The sequence below is a fragment of the Phalangium opilio genome, unplaced genomic scaffold (genome assembly GCF_054372755.1).
Source record: "Phalangium opilio isolate 3A_F unplaced genomic scaffold, DU_Popi_V2 ptg000217l_1, whole genome shotgun sequence".
Taxonomy (NCBI): domain Eukaryota; kingdom Metazoa; phylum Arthropoda; class Arachnida; order Opiliones; family Phalangiidae; genus Phalangium; species Phalangium opilio.
In genome coordinates, this window is record NW_028324218.1 from 11,724,604 (window position 1) to 11,741,656 (window position 17,053).

At 34.3% G+C, this 17,053-nt stretch overlaps 1 protein-coding gene across 1 annotated transcript; it reads left to right on the plus strand.

The window, feature by feature from the left end:
• The first annotated feature begins 1,989 nt into the window (after positions 1–1,989).
• On the plus strand, positions 1,990–5,146 carry LOC149616313 (uncharacterized). Its single transcript, XM_089856354.1, has 6 exons — positions 1,990–2,094; positions 4,122–4,261; positions 4,349–4,412; positions 4,650–4,742; positions 4,816–4,989; positions 5,039–5,146. The coding sequence occupies exons 2-6, from the start codon at positions 4,209–4,211 to the stop codon at positions 5,132–5,134; spliced, it is 480 nt and encodes a 159-aa protein (XP_089712480.1). The 5' UTR covers positions 1,990–2,094; positions 4,122–4,208; the 3' UTR covers positions 5,135–5,146.
• The last annotated feature ends 11,907 nt before the right edge of the window (positions 5,147–17,053 follow it).

Here is a 17,053-nt window from a genome sequence, read left to right on the forward strand (position 1 = left end):
GAAAATGTAGAAACGGCAGACAATTTGCAGTTCTGGAATTTCTGTGAAATTTTCCCGTTTTTCGAGCTGCAGAAAATGTAGCCTTAATTTATACCTATTACAGCGTGGTAGCGATAAAAAAGCGCGTATGCAGATGAATTACAGCTTAAAATTTTTGTACGGGTATTAATGTTGATAGCTTTAGTGATGGGAAAGCTGGCTTTGCTGGTCGCCATTTTTAAATAATACAACTATTGGTGTCGAAAATGTTAGAGCGTTGTTTGATAGCTTTAGAGATGGGAAAGCTAAAACGCTGACCCTTGCTGGTCGCCATTTTCATGTAATAAACTATCGGTGTCGAAAATGTTGGAGCATAGTTTTGGTTAAATATAAAAGTTAATATTATTCTAATTATATAATTTAAAACCTTGAGATTTTAGTAACTTCTTTCCTCTTGAAAATACACTGATCATAAAAAAATTAAATGTAAGTAAAAAGTGCACCGTTTCCTCCAAGCGACAGAAAGGATATTTTGAGATTTCATTCCCATTAGTAAAAGGCGCGTACTAAGAAAGATTTTTAAAATCTGCCACCATCTTAAAAAATGGCGCCCAGAAATGTAAAAAATCTTCTCTATGTAACAAAGTTACGCGCGTTTCAACCCATTTCTCAAATATTTAGTAAACTGGTTTCCTTTAACCTATAGACGGGCTGAATGGTCTTTTGGGTTCGATTTGTTGCCATCTTTTTAAATGGTGGCCAGAAATTTAAAAACCCTTCTTCATGGAATAATGTCCGCGTCAAAAGAAATAAAAAATGTTCCGACGGGCTGACGGGCATCACCGAGTGCCTTCGCTCCTAGGGGGCTACTAAAATATTAGTCATCAGTAAATTCTACCCATTCTTGATATAATTTTGATGGAAGTTCTTATTACACGCGAGCGACGCCGAGGGTAACAGTTAGTAACTTATAATTATAATGCATTATTACCCAACCTTCGAATTTAAAGAAACATTATGTATTCATATTTTGCTACCTTTCCTTTGAACCGAACCGAAACGCTTTGAAACGTCAGAGTCCTTCTTTTATTTAAAAAAAAGTTACGTTTAAAAATTTATCTTAAACTTAAACTGAATGTATTACAATAGAAATTTAAGTTCAATTTCAGTCAGAAATTTAACTGCTCCAAAAAATAGTATTACTGTTACTTCAACATCTACTTCTTGACACTCCCTACATAACGGATTGTATTTACACCCCTTTAAAAATGCCAACAAAAGAGACTTGCCCTGTACTAAGTAGAAACATTTGGTTGAACGTACTGTACACAACACACAACTGGAAAATAATGCTAATATTTTAATGAGAAAATGAAGATTTCTTAATAGTCTTTGCAAGCTATAATATACGTTGAATATTTTAAAGGTATATTAACTGATCCAGAAAATGAAAGAATTCATATATGTTTTCAGCCAAAAAAAATCTCAATTCATCACTCTGATATCTAAATCAAAGCAGTTAAATGGGGAAAATTTAAAAATTAATCTTTTAACTAATTAATGTAGGTTTGTAATCGTTGCGCATTTTGAATCGCAAGATTAAACGGCAATTAAGCAATTGAACTACGATTAATAAACACGAAAGAAATTCAAATGTCTTTACCCAAACGCCAATAGGTTAAGCATAATATACTTTGACCTATGAACGCCATTTCAACTAAATTATGTTACGACTCTAATTTAATAGTAGATTTTGATTTCCACAATCAGTTTAAGGCACGAAAAGGTCATAGATTAATATTTCAATAGGAATTTAGGACTCATGTCAGAGTAAAGAGCGGTAAAGAGCCTCCTTTTAAGAATGCCTTTGTTTAGAATAATTTGAAGAAAAAATATTCTAAGTTCTAACGATATGACAAGTAAATATTTCCATTTCAATCTCGGATAATATCAGCTCGCTGTCATTTTAGCGAGTGGCAGTACAAAGATTAGATCGATCTCGAAGACTCTAAGGAAGGTTTTAAAAAAATTTAGGGCGTTGTCTAAAGATTTTTTAGGGATAATCGCAATTTAAGGTTATAGTACCAAATTGAAGTAACAAGAAGTGATTTCGTTGTGAGTATTATCTATATTTGTACTAATCTATACTGTTCTATGCGAATCTATACTTTTCTACACTAAAATATACAATTTTATGCTAATCTATACTATTTTTGACTATTTTACACTAATCTATACTATTTTCGACTATTTTACACTAATCTATACTATTTTACACTAATCTATACTATTTTATACTAATCAATACTATTTTATACTAATTTATACTATTTTATACTACTATATACTATTTTTATACTAATAAATACTATTTTATACTACTATATACTATTTTTATACTAATAAATACTATTTTATACTAATGTGCACTATTTTATACTAATCTGTACTATTTTATACTAATCTTAATTGTTTTTTACTAATGTCTACTATTTTATACTAATCTTTTCTATTTTATACAAATCTATACTATTTTATACTAATATATACTATTTTATACGTATATACTATTTTATACTAATCAATAATCTATACTATTTTATACTAATCTGTACTATTTATACTAATCTTTATTGTTTTTTACTAATCTTTATTGTTTTTTACTAATGTCTACCATTTTATACTAATCTTTTCTATTTTATACAAATCTATGCTATTCTATTATAAGCTAATCTAAACTTTATTTTCTCTAATGGAAATCTACAGATTATAATGATCTATATCTATACTAATGTATGGACGGATTACAATAGTCATTAACATATAACACAATAATGATTTGCTTGCAATGAGCAAGCAATTCATAAACTTTAGGCTATACTTGCAATTTATTTCGATTACAGCCATCTATTGCATTGCAAACACACTTTTAACGCTATAATTCTTCCAACACCTAATATTAGGAAAAAAAATACTATTTTCTGGAGAATAAAACTTTACCATAGAAGTCATTGGTATACCAAAACTAGAGCTCGGCATTATCTATCCATTATCCACGTTATTTTATCTTTATCCATACTCGAAAATTATCCACAGAACTTACATGTTAAATCGTATTATAATCCTTAACTTTGTTTAATGCCTAGCTCTAACCGAAACCTTGCTTTTATATGCTATATGTGCTACTACTAACATTGAATCGAAAGTAAACACAATCATGTCGAGTGTAACATATTTTAATTTAAATTCTGAATAGACATCTCAGTTTAAGGCCATAAACATCCGACGATGAAGAATTACCGATGATTAAAAGTTAATTTTAAAAATGTTTATACTCTCCTGAACTCCTTGTAGCTATTTTATGCACAATCAACGTATACAATGCTATTCTCCAATATAGTACTGTACCATAATCGTAGCGTCGGAGCCTCCGGTAGCATGTAAAGATCCATCCTATAAAGAAAATCACCTGAAACGGATTAATGTTCATGAATGAGAAATAGTACAAAACTGCACAATAAGAAGTGATAATACCAATATTTTTATTTTCATCTTCTAGTACGGTTAGGTTGTAAACGAATCTAAACGCTTTCAGGGCGAACGTAAAATATTATTAAAAGTCTGAATAATTATCTCAGTTTAAGGTAGAGGTGCGCGGTTAACCGTTTCAATCGAATAATTCGATCAAATACCGAACCGAATAATTCGATTCGGTATTCGATAAGCCCATTTTCACTATTCGATACGAATATCGAATACCGAACTGACTATTCGGTTAAAGTTCGACTACCATGGCACTAGAGAGGCCCACCTTATTTTAAAAAATATCATCCCAATTTTATTTGTCTCTCATCAAAAACTTTTAAGAAATACTTGGTCACCAATGAGGAGAGGTATTTTGAAATTTAGTAGCTTCAAAATGTTTTTCTCCTTGCTTTGTATTAACTATTCTCGAATATTAGGGTTACTACCCGATTAATCGCGAATAGTGAAGCCTAGTATTCGCGAGTATTAGGGTTAACTGTTCGCGAATATTAGGCTTAACTATTCGCGATTAATCGGTTAGTAAAAAAATTACCTAGGCCTAACTATTCGGTATTCGATTTGGAATAAACTAATCGATTCGGTATACCCATTGATAGGGAAAGTTTTTTGGTATTCGTTAACCGGTTCGATACCCAATAAGTGGTATTCGCACACCCCTAGTTTAAGGACATAAACATCTGAGGATGAAGTTTTACAATGAAGAGAGAGAATATATTTTCGACTATTTAAGAGCCAGGTACTATTTGAAATTAACATTCCTCTTTCAAGTTTTAAAAATTGTTTATGAATTAATTATACGTACTAAACCAAATATTTGAAATAGGAATTTTCTTTGTATGTGTGGATCATGCTCGCATAGTGATTTTACTGGATATCATCGATTCGTGGTAAGTATCCTTAACAATGTCGTCTAGTCTTCGAAAGGTTTACTCCAGAGCTTACTCTTCAAAATCGGGTTCTATATCTAGATATCCCTTCTTGATATATATATATATATATATATATATATATATATATATATATATATATATATATAAATATATCAAGAAGGGATATCTAGTTTACTAGGGAGAAGTTATCTAAGTATTTGCGCGCCAAATATAAACTAGATATCATTTGCTTAGGAAAAGAATGAATTCGCAAATAACTTAATTCTTAATACAACTAAGGCATGCCGAAATTTAAGTGTGAAGCAGTATGCCAATCTCTCGGACAACGTGAGTATGAAATTTAAAGAGTGAAATCTCTTTGGAAGTATTTTTGTATAAAAGTAGACAATATTTCTCTCAGATTTTGAACATTGCGAAACAAGTTCTTTCTGTTAGTAAAATGTTGGAAAAAAGATTTTTTTTACTTCCAACAACTCGCGTGCCAGTTTTCTTTGACTATGAGGAAGCCATTACTATTTCTAATCCAATCATAAATGAAACCACAAGTTTACAGTTCCTACGGATAGACTGGAAAGTAAGAGAATATTAACTTTGTTATATGTGGTCTACATCTGCACTGTCAGTTTCTAAATAGGGAGGACCGCTCGTCTAGGTACACATACGGTGTATCATGTGTTTCAGTGTTTGTCAGGTCAATGGTAAAATATTCGTACCACTAGGAGTACATTGACTCAAGGAGTTGATTTTGAATTTATTTTTTTAAATTAAAAAAGAAAACGGTCCATTACCCTATTCCATTGAATACACTTATTTTACTGGTAATCAATTTATTCCCTCTCAGTTGTTTTAAAAATTTACTTATCTCGGATTTTCGACCACCATTTCATTCCCAGAAAACATTTTATAATTATATTAATTACTTTTGTGAGTGAGAGAATGTACGTTTGTGAAATTGCGATTTTAAAGGTTCCTTAACACGTTAACACATCCCTGTTTATGCCCTACACACATCACTGACAAATTTTTTCAAAGCTATAACAATGGCTGCAAATTCAAAAGGGCGTTAGGATTTTAAACTCAGTTTTGTAATAGCCCGTACAAAAATTTACGGCTGCATTTTGCTGTTAATTAGATTTTTTAGAATCTGCAATATATTGCAAATAAACTGGAATATTCTGGAAAAATACTGGAATAAACCTGAAAAAGGTTCAACTTTAGACTATTTTAAGATGCATTCCAGAGAGCAATGCAGAACATTTTAGACGTTTTGCAGAAAAAATATCTTCCATTGGAAAACTCAGTACATCAGTATACAAAATTTAGCTACTCTAGAGTCATAAAATAGCTACCTTACAGCTAGAAAACAGAGGGGAAATAGTAACTCCCGTAAGAAATCAGGATGTTTGTAGGCTCATTACAGGTACTGTACCTTCCAGATATATTGTATGCATGTTACAGTCAGAAATTGCTAAGTTTGTAGGATAATTGCAGGCGTGTTTCGGATACTTTTTAGGATAATTGCAGGCGCGTTTCAGATACTTTTCAGGACCATCACAGGCGCGTTTCAGATACTTTTCAGGACCATCACAGGCGCGTTTCAGATACTTTTCAGGACCATCACAGGCGCGTTTCAGATAATTTTCAGGATCATTACAGGCGCGTTTCAGATACTTTGTAGGATATTTGCAGGAGCGTTTCATATAATTTTCAGGACCATTACAGGCGCGTTTCAGATACGCTCCTGCAATTATCCTATAGGAAAATTGCAGGCTCGTTTCAGATACTTTTTTGGATCATTGCAGGCGCGTTTATGATACTTTTTTTGGATCATTGCAGGCGAGTTTCAGATACTTTATAGGATAATTGCAGGTGCATTTCCGATTCTTTGTCGCATAGTTGCAGGTGCGTTTCAGATACTTTGCATGATCATTGTAGGTGCGTTTCAGATACTTTGTAGGATCATTGCAGGCGCGTTTCAGATACTTTGCAAGATAATTTCAGGAGCGTTTCATATACTTTGTAGGAAAATTGCAGGCGCGTTTCATTTACTTTTCAGGATCATAGCAGGCGCGTTTCAGATACTTTTTTAGGATCATTGCAAGCGCGTTTCAGATACTTTTCAGGATCATTGCAGGCGCGTTTCAGATACTTTTTTAGGATAATGGCAGGTGCTTTTCAGATAATTTTTAGGAAATTTGCAGGCGCGTTTCAGATACTTTTTAGGATAATTGCAGGCGCGTTTCATATACTTTGTAGGAAAATTGCCCTAGTGATAGAAGGACCCGGGACAAACTCCTTGGCCTGTCTCTGTCCATCCATGTCAAGCCAGAGCTGCAGTTGAAGTGCAGACATCCGGCAGTGAATCCTATGGCGAATGATGCCATGGGGGATGGGAACCGCAGGCTCTGGTCCGAAGAACTTCGCCTCAGCCCCCCTTTTGGCATACATATCAGCCCTCTCATTGCCCAGGTATCCGCAGTGCCCTGGCACCCACAGCAATTGAACCTTGTTGCGGGCAGCCAAAGAACCCAGCAGATCCAGACAGCTGAGCACCAGTCTGGAATCGACAAGGCACTGATTCAGCGCCTTGAGGGCGGCCTGACTATTCGAATAGATCTGAATCGTCCGTTCGCGATAGTTTTTCTTGTTGCAGAAATCCGCGCATAAACAAATGGCCATGATTTCCGCCTGGAAAACGCTGGCTGTGTTTCAGATACTTTGCAGGGTCATTGCAGCCGCGTTTCAGATTCTTTGTAGGATCATTACAGGCGCGATTTAGGTACTTTGTGGAATAATTGCAGATGCGTTTCAGATACTTCGCAGGATCATTGCAGGTGCATTTCAGATACTTCGCAGGATCATTGCGGGTGCATTTCAGATTCTTTGGAGCATCATTGCTGGGGCGTTTCAGATACTTTGTAGGATAATTGCAGGTGCATTTCAGATACTTCGCAGGATCTTTGCAGTTGCATTTCAGATACTTTGCAGGATCATTGCAGGCGCGTTTCAGGTGCTTTGCAGGGTCATTACGGGTTTTCCTATCAATTATTGTGAATCAGTCGCCTTATATACCCTAAATTTCCAAAAAGTTTTAAAGAGGCTTACGCTTGAGTTCAAACGTCAACAATAGCTATGTTTAAAATGATTTTAGCAAAAGCGCATAGATAACCAGAAAGTGAAGAACGAGAAGCCTGAACCGCAACGTGAAAAATGAGTTCCCCCATAGTCGATTCAAGATTTCCGTCCCCCTTACAGAGCGACGGGAAGAGTTGGTCTTATGCCGCGGCGGAGAGTTACTTTCGCGTAGTTTTACACAAGGTACATGCGTAAGTTGGCTCGAAAAAATAGTTCACATATTTCCTTATCTTCATGTAGTCTGCTATAGTTTAATTCCAAGGCTTAATATAATCAAGTCATTTAGGTAGTCAGGAATCGGCACAGATGTCAAAATGTCAGATTTGAATTTAGCAAACATTTTAGAAAGCTACGAAAAGGATGACTTTTTCCTGATTGATAAAGACGGGAAACTTAAAGGTGCAATAGAATGCATAAAAACAATGACAGTTTAAAAGAAATATTCGAAGATATGTGTATATTTGTTGAAATCAAAATATAAAAAAGAACAATGTGGGCATTCCTCGTTTTTGTTCGCTTGGAACAACTGGGTACATAATATATTGTTCCAAAATGATAAACCTCACCCAGTTATTGTGTGCCACGAAGAATTTAAATCAGAACTTTCAAAGGTAATCCATTGGTTTGCCTGGAAAGTTCTAGATGCCAAAGCTAGGGTTTCTAGAGAAACTGATATTGAAATGAGCCTAAAAGTTGATAATCTGCAAAAGCTCAGCTTTTGCCGGCTTTTGCGCTAAAAGCGCTAAATGTTCTGGTGTTTTCTTTCGAGGCATTTCAATAATAATAGCAAAAACAAAGTCTCGGAAACAATATCAAAATTCAACTAAACGAAACTTGAAAATTCCACGACGATTGAACCGAAAGAGCGCTAAAGAACAACCGGTCCGTTAAGCCTAGTTAAGCAGCTGATTTCTCAATAGTATTTCCCACTATCGCCAGGAGTCGCTACCATCGCGAACTACTTTCCGCTTGTCACGTGACATTAACGATGACCTAATATATCTCTGATTCGATTGGTAGTTGAAAACGAGGCTCACCAACCACCCATTTGTGTCCCCCCTTGCTTCTCATTTTACACGAATACCGTTGCTAAAGGCTGGAAAGGTTTAATGTTCTTCACTTTCTGATCTATGCGCTTTTGATTTTAGTAATAAAGTTTCTTAAAACGATTTAACTAGAATTAAGGTAAATTAATGACGATTAAATTAATAAATATCAATTTTATTTATTTAAATATTTAAAAATAGCCTCTAAATTGCGTCTCGACTTGGAGAGGTTTATTTTGGATTCCCAACTTGCACTCATCCCTTACAAAAATATTAAGCTGTAATTCATCTGAATACACGCTTTTCTGACTTGCTAAAGTAATATCTGAGATGGTCCAACTGTTTAGGTACATGTACATTAAGTTATTACCAGGAAAACTGCTGTAAACTTATATGATAGCGCTAAAGTACTTTGGTTCGCAATTTCCTTCACATTTCGAGCGCCATGGTGATAGTAGATCTTGTCTTAATCGGTTTCTATCCACGCTTGTTTTTCGTGTACCTGGGGCCACAAACACAGACATGCGCACATACACAGAAAGCCAGGTCTGGTCTCAAAAACTGGAATAAAATCACTAAAATAAACTAAAATTAATTTTATTTACTTTTTTTGGATGAAAAATTGTTTTTCTACGACTTTTTACCTCAAATAGAAGTAACTCTTAATTTATTAGGTTTTGAATCTATAGAACTTGACTACCAACACCTTTGAAAGCTTGATATCCTTATGTTGTTAGTATTGGATACACCTTAAACATAACTGCATAAGTTCGTAAGATGTGTTCCAAAAGTTTGTCACTGGTTACTTAGAGCTCTTCATGAAGTGGTGTAGGTGAAACGTCATATTCTCGTAAAGCGACGCCTGTTGAGCCATTGTCAAAGGCTTAATACAGGCTAAATAGGAAGTTGGACTGCAAAACCGAGTGTATTCAATTCTCGCGTCATTCTCGAATTAGCTCTCAGAAAGTCTCTAGCATTACGAAGTATAGGCAGTGTCACACTTATTGAAACATATCTGATGAACTTATGATAACTGTATATACAATACTGGCCCTTTTATGACCAAAAAATGTTTCAATTTTCTATCTTTTATGGTGGTTTAAATATTTTTAGGATCGAGACGTGACAGTATTAGAACAAATGATCTTATTGAGATGAATGAGTAAAGCTTTTTTAAGATGCCTTTTTAGGCCTAACCAATTTTTTATTCAAATTTTAGAAAAATAAAAGCCTAACAGAAAAATATGCCTAACAGAAAATAATGCCTAACAGAAGGAGATAAAAATTTAGGGTGCGCTCGAAGTTGACTTCCCGTACAAAATTTTTAAGCTGTAATTCATCTGCATACGCGCTTTTTTATCGCTACCACGCTGTAATGCTTTGGTCCCATTGAACCGAATTCCCATTCGACAGAACGGCTTTTTTGTGCTGTCCCATTCGACCGAACGTAGCCAAAAGGTGCGATTTTATTATAGTCCCATTGGACTAAATTTCTATTGAACTGAAAGAAGACATGCTGTGTGGTTTTGCATTAAATATATTTTTAATTTCACAACTTATTATTGTTAAAATAAATGTGAGTTGAAAATGTATTACTGCACTTATTTTAACTACGTTTTAATTACGGCGAACCTCACCTACCCTAGCCTAACCTAACCTAACCTAACCTACCCTACCCTAGCCTAACCTACCCTACCCTAGCCTAACCTAACCTAACCTAACCTAACCTAACCAAACGTAACCTAACCTAACCTAACCTAGTTTGGAGGTAAAAAGATTATTTATATGAGTATTAAAAGCCCTCCTCTTACCACGAACAATTTATTAGCAATAATAAAAATATTTTGGAAAAGATGTCAGATAATTAATTGGAGAATATTTTGGAAAAGGTGGCAGCTAATTAATGGGAGAATATTTTGGAAAAGGTGGCAGCTAATTAATAGGAAAATCTTTTGGAAAAGGTGGCAGCTAATTAATAGGAGAATATTTTAGAAAAAGTGGTAGCTAATTAAAGGGAGAATATTTTGGAAAAGGTGGTAGCTAATTAAAAGGAGAATATTTTGGAAAATGTGGCAGTTAATTAGTGGGAGAATGTTTTGGAAAAGGTTGCAGCAAATTAATAGGAGAATATTTTGTAAAAGGTGGCAGCTAATTAATAGGAGAATGTTTTGGAAAAGGTGGTAGCTAATTAAAAGGAGAATATTTTGGAAAATGTGGCAGCTAATTAGTAGGAGAATGTTTTGGAAAAGGTTGCAGCTAATTAATAGGAGAATATTTTGGAAAAGGTGGCAGCTAATTAATAGGAAAATCTTTTGGAAAAGGTGGCAGCTAATTAATAGGAGAATGTTTTGGAAAAGGTGGTAGCTATTTAAAGGGAGAATATTTTGGAAAAGGTGGTAGCTAATTAAAAGGAGCATATTTTGGAAAAGGTGTCAACGAATTATTGGAACCAAACCATACCTAACCTAACCTAATCTAACCTAACCTAACCTAACCGAACCTAGCTAAAGTTTTCCTAGATAGACATTAACTTGATGGTTAAAAAAAATAAAAACGTTTCACGAAGGCTTGTCCCGTAGCTATAAGACTCAGCAAGCGCTGAAATGGAATGTTATATTTACCTATTGTTTTCTTTTTCTATCTTTTTTTGCCTTTAATAATCCGTGAGGTGTTTTTGTAAAGGATGAAATAGATTAAAAGTAAAATAAGAGTAATTAAAATCGTTATGTTTAGATTTACAGGGAATATCTAAGCTGTCAGTCGGAATTTTTGCTTAATTCTCTTATGGCATGTTTTAGCTTTATTTCGAGCGTAATTAGAGTCCAAAATAAATGTTTTTTAAAAAATATTGTAGAGAAAATTAGGTTAAACGCGTTTCTGATACTCGAAAAACTCTCAGTGAATATACATTATTAAATTTAACAACAACGTCTGTATCTACTGCTTGGCCATTAAAGCCTCCAAAACCCACTTAGTACCCCATGCAATTGGACAGGTTTAAAGCTTCCTGCCGTTTACGGATGTTTTTAAGTCGATTAAATGTCTGACTTTATAAGCATTTTCACACTGCATGCGAGAACTTCCCTCGCTGTAAGGGGTGTAGTTCAGCATATAAGAACTACACTCCCTGTATTGGGATATGGTTTTCCATGTGAGAACTATCCTCGTTTCAAGTGACTAAATGAATTAACCCATAATCTTCCCTATATATTTCTCAAGAAAATTCCATAGACATTTCCCACGAAAATTCCAAAGACATTTCCCAAGTAAATTCCAAAGACATTTCCCAAGAAAATTCCAAAGATATTTCCCAAGTAAATTCCAAAGACATTTCCCAAGTAAATTCCAAAGATATTTCCCAAGAAAATTCCAAAGATATTTCCCAAGAAAATTCCAAAGATATTTCCCAAGAAAACTCCAAAGATATTTCCCAAGAAAATTCCAAAGATATTTCCCAAGAAAATTCCAAAGATATTTCCAAAGTAATTTCCAAAGAAAAAGGGGCCAATATTCCCCAATTTTCTAAAGAACGCCTTAAGGATTTCCAAAGAAATTTCCCAAGGAATTTTCTTAAGAGTTCTTAAGAAGATTTTTGTAAGGGCGATACCGCTGTGCTAGGTATACATTAAGGCTACATTTCTGCAGCTCAAAAAACGGGAAAATTGCACAGCAATTCTAGGACTGCAAATTGACTGCCGTTTCTACATTTTCTGTTTATTAACTGTTAATTGTCTGTACTGGCAGAAATATGCAGCGCGATTCTGCAAACGCTATGCAAAAGTAGAAATACCAGCTGCTAGTTTAAAACTGCAATTTGACCACATTTATAGACATGTTACAGGTCTGCAAAAGTGATGGAAAAGTAGAAATCCAGCTGCTAATTTAAAACTGCAATTCTACCACATTTATAGAGATATTACAGGTATTCAAAAGTAGGAAATTTTACTTTTGAATACCTGCAATATGTCTATAAATGTGGAATAGTTACAGTTTTAAATTGGAAGCTAGATTTCAACTTTCCCTTAACTTTTGCAGACCTGTAACATGTGTATAAATGTGGTCAAATTGCAGTTTTAAATTGGCAGCAGGATATCTACTTTTCCATCACTTTTGCAGACCTGTAACATGTCTATATAAATGGTCAAATTACAGTTTTAAAAAGGCAGCTGGATTTCTACTTTTCCATCACTTTTGCAGGTCTGTAACATGTCTATAACTGTGGTCAAATTACAGTTTTAAACTAGCAGCTGTTATTTCTACTTTTGCATCGCGTTTGCAGAATCGCGCTGCATATTTCTGCCAGTACAGACAATTAACAGATAATAAACAGAAAATGTAGAAACGGCAGACAATTTGCAGTTCTGGAATTGCTGTGAAATTTTCGCGTTTTTCGACCTGCAGAAAATGTAGCCTTAATGTATACCTATTACAGCGTGAAAGCGATAAAAAAGCGCGTATGCAGATGAATTACAGCGTGAAATTTTTGTACGGGAGAACGTTGTAACTAAAAGGGAAAGACACTGGGGTCTAACTTTGCCTTAAAAAGCGTGATGGCCCTTTCCATTAAGTTTACGTAATGGCCTTTACGCGTTCTAGGCTTTTCCGTGAAGCAGCCCCTTACAAAAATCTTCTTAAGAACTCTTAAGAAAATTCCTTGGGAAATTTCTTTGGAAATCCTTAAGGCGTTCTTTAGAAAATTGGGGAATATTGGCCCCTTTTTCTTTGGAAATTACTTTGGAAATATCTTTGGAATTTTCTTGGGAAATATCTTTGGAATTTTCTTGGGAAATATCTTTGGAGTTTTCTTGGGAAATATCTTTGGAATTTTCTTGGGAAATATCTTTGGAATTTTCTTGGGAAATATCTTTGGAATTTACTTGGGAAATGTCTTTGGAATTTACTTGGGAAATATCTTTGGAATTTTCTTGGGAAATGTCTTTGGAATTTACTTGGGAAATGTCTTTGGAATTTTCGTGGGAAATGTCTATGGAATTTTCTTGAGAAATATATAGGGAAGATTATGGGTTAATTCATTTAGTCACTTGAAACGAGGATAGTTCTCACATGGAAAACCATATCCCAATACAGGGAGTGTAGTTCTTATATGCTGAACTACACCCCTTATAGCGAGGGAAGTTCTCGCATGCAGTGTGAAATTGCTTATAAAGTCAGACATTTAATCGACTTAAAAACATCCGTAAACGGCAGGAAACTTTAAACCTGTCCAATTGCATGGGGTACTAAGTGGGTTTTGGAGGCTTTAATGGCCAAGCAGTAGATACAGACGTTGTTGTTAAATTTAATAATGTATATTCACTGAGAGTTTTTCGAGTATCAGAAACGCGTTTAACCTAATTTTCTCTACAATGTTTTTTAAAAAACATTTATTTTGGACTCTAATTACGCTCGAAATAAAGCTAAAACATGCCATAAGAGAATTAAGCAAAAATTCCGACTGACAGCTTAGATATTCCCTGTAAATCTAAACATAACGATTTTAATTACTCTTATTTTACTTTTAATCTATTTCATCCTTTACAAAAACACCTCACGGATTATTAAAGGCAAAAAAAGATAGAAAAAGAAAACAATAGGTAAATATAACATTCCATTTCAGCGCTTGCTGAGTCTTATAGCTACGGGACAAGCCTTCGTGAAACGTTTTTAATTTTTTTAACCATCAAGTTAATGTCTATCTAGGAAAACTTTAGCTAAACAATTAGGGTAAAAATATTGTTTAGATAATTATATGTAAAGCATAATTGCAATATATCTGGCCCTTTGAAATTCATCTCTAAAATTCTAAACTAATTTCGTTAGAAAATAAACCCTAGACCTTCTTTTGAAATTTATCTCTTGAATTCCAAACGAATTTCATTGGAAAATAAACCCTAGATCTTCTTTGGAAATTTATCTCTAGAATTCTTAAAGAATTTCTTAGGAAAATAAACCCTAGAGCTTCATTGGACATTTATCTCAATAATTCATAACGAATTTCTTTGGGAAATTAACCCTAGACTTTCTTTGGAAATTGATCTCAAGAATTCCTAAAGAATTTCATTGGAAAATAATCCCAAGAAGTTCTTTGGAAATTTATCTCTAGAATGCCTAAAGAATTTCTTTAGAAAATAGTCCGAAGACATTCTTTGGAAATTTATCTCTAGAATTCCTAAAGAATTTCTTTAGAAAATAATCCCACGACATTCTTTCGAAATTTGTCTCAAGAATTCTTTAGGAAATTCCAAGGAAGTCTTTGGAAATAGTTTTTTTAGAAAATTATCCCAAGGGCTCCGTAGGGTTCCAAAGAAATTCCTTTAGAACTCTTAAGAAGATTTTTGTAAGGGAGAATAAGCACCGTGTGTTTCCATACCGTAACAGCGATATTCGGTAATTACATCATTTCACCCTGTTTACATAAACCGTATTCTCTATTTCGTGTATGCCGTCATAGATAGCTACCCTCTCAATATAATTCTGTTCCTAAAATGACGTAGTTCCTTTAGCGCGAATTTGTTCGACAGGCGCAATAGTAGTTGCTTGTTACACATAGTGGACGGGTTTTTTCGTTAAAGGCATGTCCTAGATTGTCACTGTTTCGTTAATGCTTTAAGATAGGGTTAACAAGCTGTCAATTGATATAATCGTTATGTTATAAGCTCGTTCCAAAAAAAAAAAAAAAAATTAAAAATTGTTGCCTGAAATTCTACTTTAAACAGGCTGGTGTTCTTCTTTTATCCGCAATTGTATTTTTCACTCTATTGCTGTGGAAGGTCAAGGACAAGATTTTCTTCAAAGCGAGGAGATCATTCCATCTTTCGGATATGATTCTCATGCTTCTGGAAGTGGTTTCGATTCTTTTTTTAAAAAGTAATTCTAGGCATTTGGAAATTAATGGAGTTTCCTTAATTTTGAAGTATTGATTAGTACGGCAACACTTAATTTCAGCTTTCAGCAGAGTTTCTAAGAACTTTTCGTGGAAATTTTTCTGCGGTACTTGGCTAATTGGAGCTCTTATTTTGACCTTTGAAATGTCTGGATACATGAAAACAAATTTCACACTTAAAGAGTACTTGGTAGTTGACAGCTTAAATGATGTTCTAAACATGAGAATTAAGAGAATATATCTCGGATTTGAGGAATACCTCTCTGAGATAAATTTTTTTTGTGACCTGGGATCACCAGTAAGATAAAAGCAAATAATTAAACAAAATCTGAGATTTAATATGTTTTTCCATTCCAGCCCACGATGGCCTACAAATATTTTGATCCAAATAAGACAATTTGCTTCTCTTGGTTATGGGCAAAGGACGCCTATGAAGTAGTACAATGCAAACATGACCCTGTCATCGACAATAAGGCTTGGTTCAGCCTAACTACCAGGAGTGAACTTCATAATTTGATGGAAAAAGAATACGGGTGCAAGCAGAAACCCAAGTTTAATATTTACGTAGGAGCCCACAGTTACCGGAGAGAATATTATTTCCTTTGCATCATGCCCTTCCGTGTCAGGCAGGAAATAAAGGAAATGGCCATGAGATCGTAAGTGCAATAATTCATGTTTTGATTGAGGTGGCGTAGCGGTTAGCGCTTTTCATAGCCTCGCAGCAAGATGGTCCCGGGTTGGATTCCTTATTGTGTCACCGTGTGAAATGTATCGAAAGAAACCCTTCTGCATAGAGTTTGGATGTTCTCTCCCCACTTATGGAGTTTTCTCCGCGGTAATACCCGGTAGCCCCTTACATCAAAAATTGATGAGGGTAACGGAAATAGTAAGTCATTGGATTGAGGGGTAAAATAAATGAAAAGTAAAGGGAGAATAAAATGGTCAGACAATCATTTTTTAAATGATTTTTATTGATAAAATAACATGCAAATCGTTGACAAAATTTTGTTACGGTTTTTGATATGATTTTTGTCCTAAATTATAGTTATGCTTAGGAAGCCCACTATTGTAACTTTAAAAAATTATTTAAAATTAACAGAAAGCGTTAGATATGTTTTGTCAACGATTTTGATGTTATTTTATCAATATAATGCGTTTAAAAAATGCTTGACAGGTCAATTCATTCTCCCTTTAATGCTGAATAGTTCCTTTTTTGTGCGAGCGGTGCAGATTTGCCTTTGAAAAACATGAAACCGACTGAAAAAGTTTCGTTCTTTAATTTTTTTCTCGTTGATGAGTTTCCATTTAATTATTTTCACTCCTTAGCTAATTCAAAGGTTACTCTTTTTTCTAAGTTTTTAAAGAAGACTAGATTTTTTTTCTAAAAGCTGCAAAAGTTTAAATTTTATTTCCACTTTCTTGTGACTACTAATGATTAGTTTGAGCATAAGTTTATCATGCCTCTAAGTACAACACAAATATGGGTTACGACTGGGCATCTTCTGCAGGCTACTGTGACGTCAGAACTCTTATAGCGCTAAGATCCGAAGAGAGAAAATTTTGAAATTCCTGTC

Excerpts from the sequence above, each read along its gene's own strand:
- LOC149616313 (XM_089856354.1), top strand. The coding sequence starts at position 4,209 with ATGAAGTTTTACAATGAAGAGAGAGAATATATTTTCGACTATTTAAGA. Across the intron at positions 4,262-4,348 it reads TTCGACTATTTAAGAGCCAG|GAATTTTCTTTGTATGTGTG; the intron begins GTACTATTTGAA and ends TATTTGAAATAG. Across the intron at positions 4,413-4,649 it reads CTGGATATCATCGATTCGTG|GAAAAGAATGAATTCGCAAA; the intron begins GTAAGTATCCTT and ends TCATTTGCTTAG.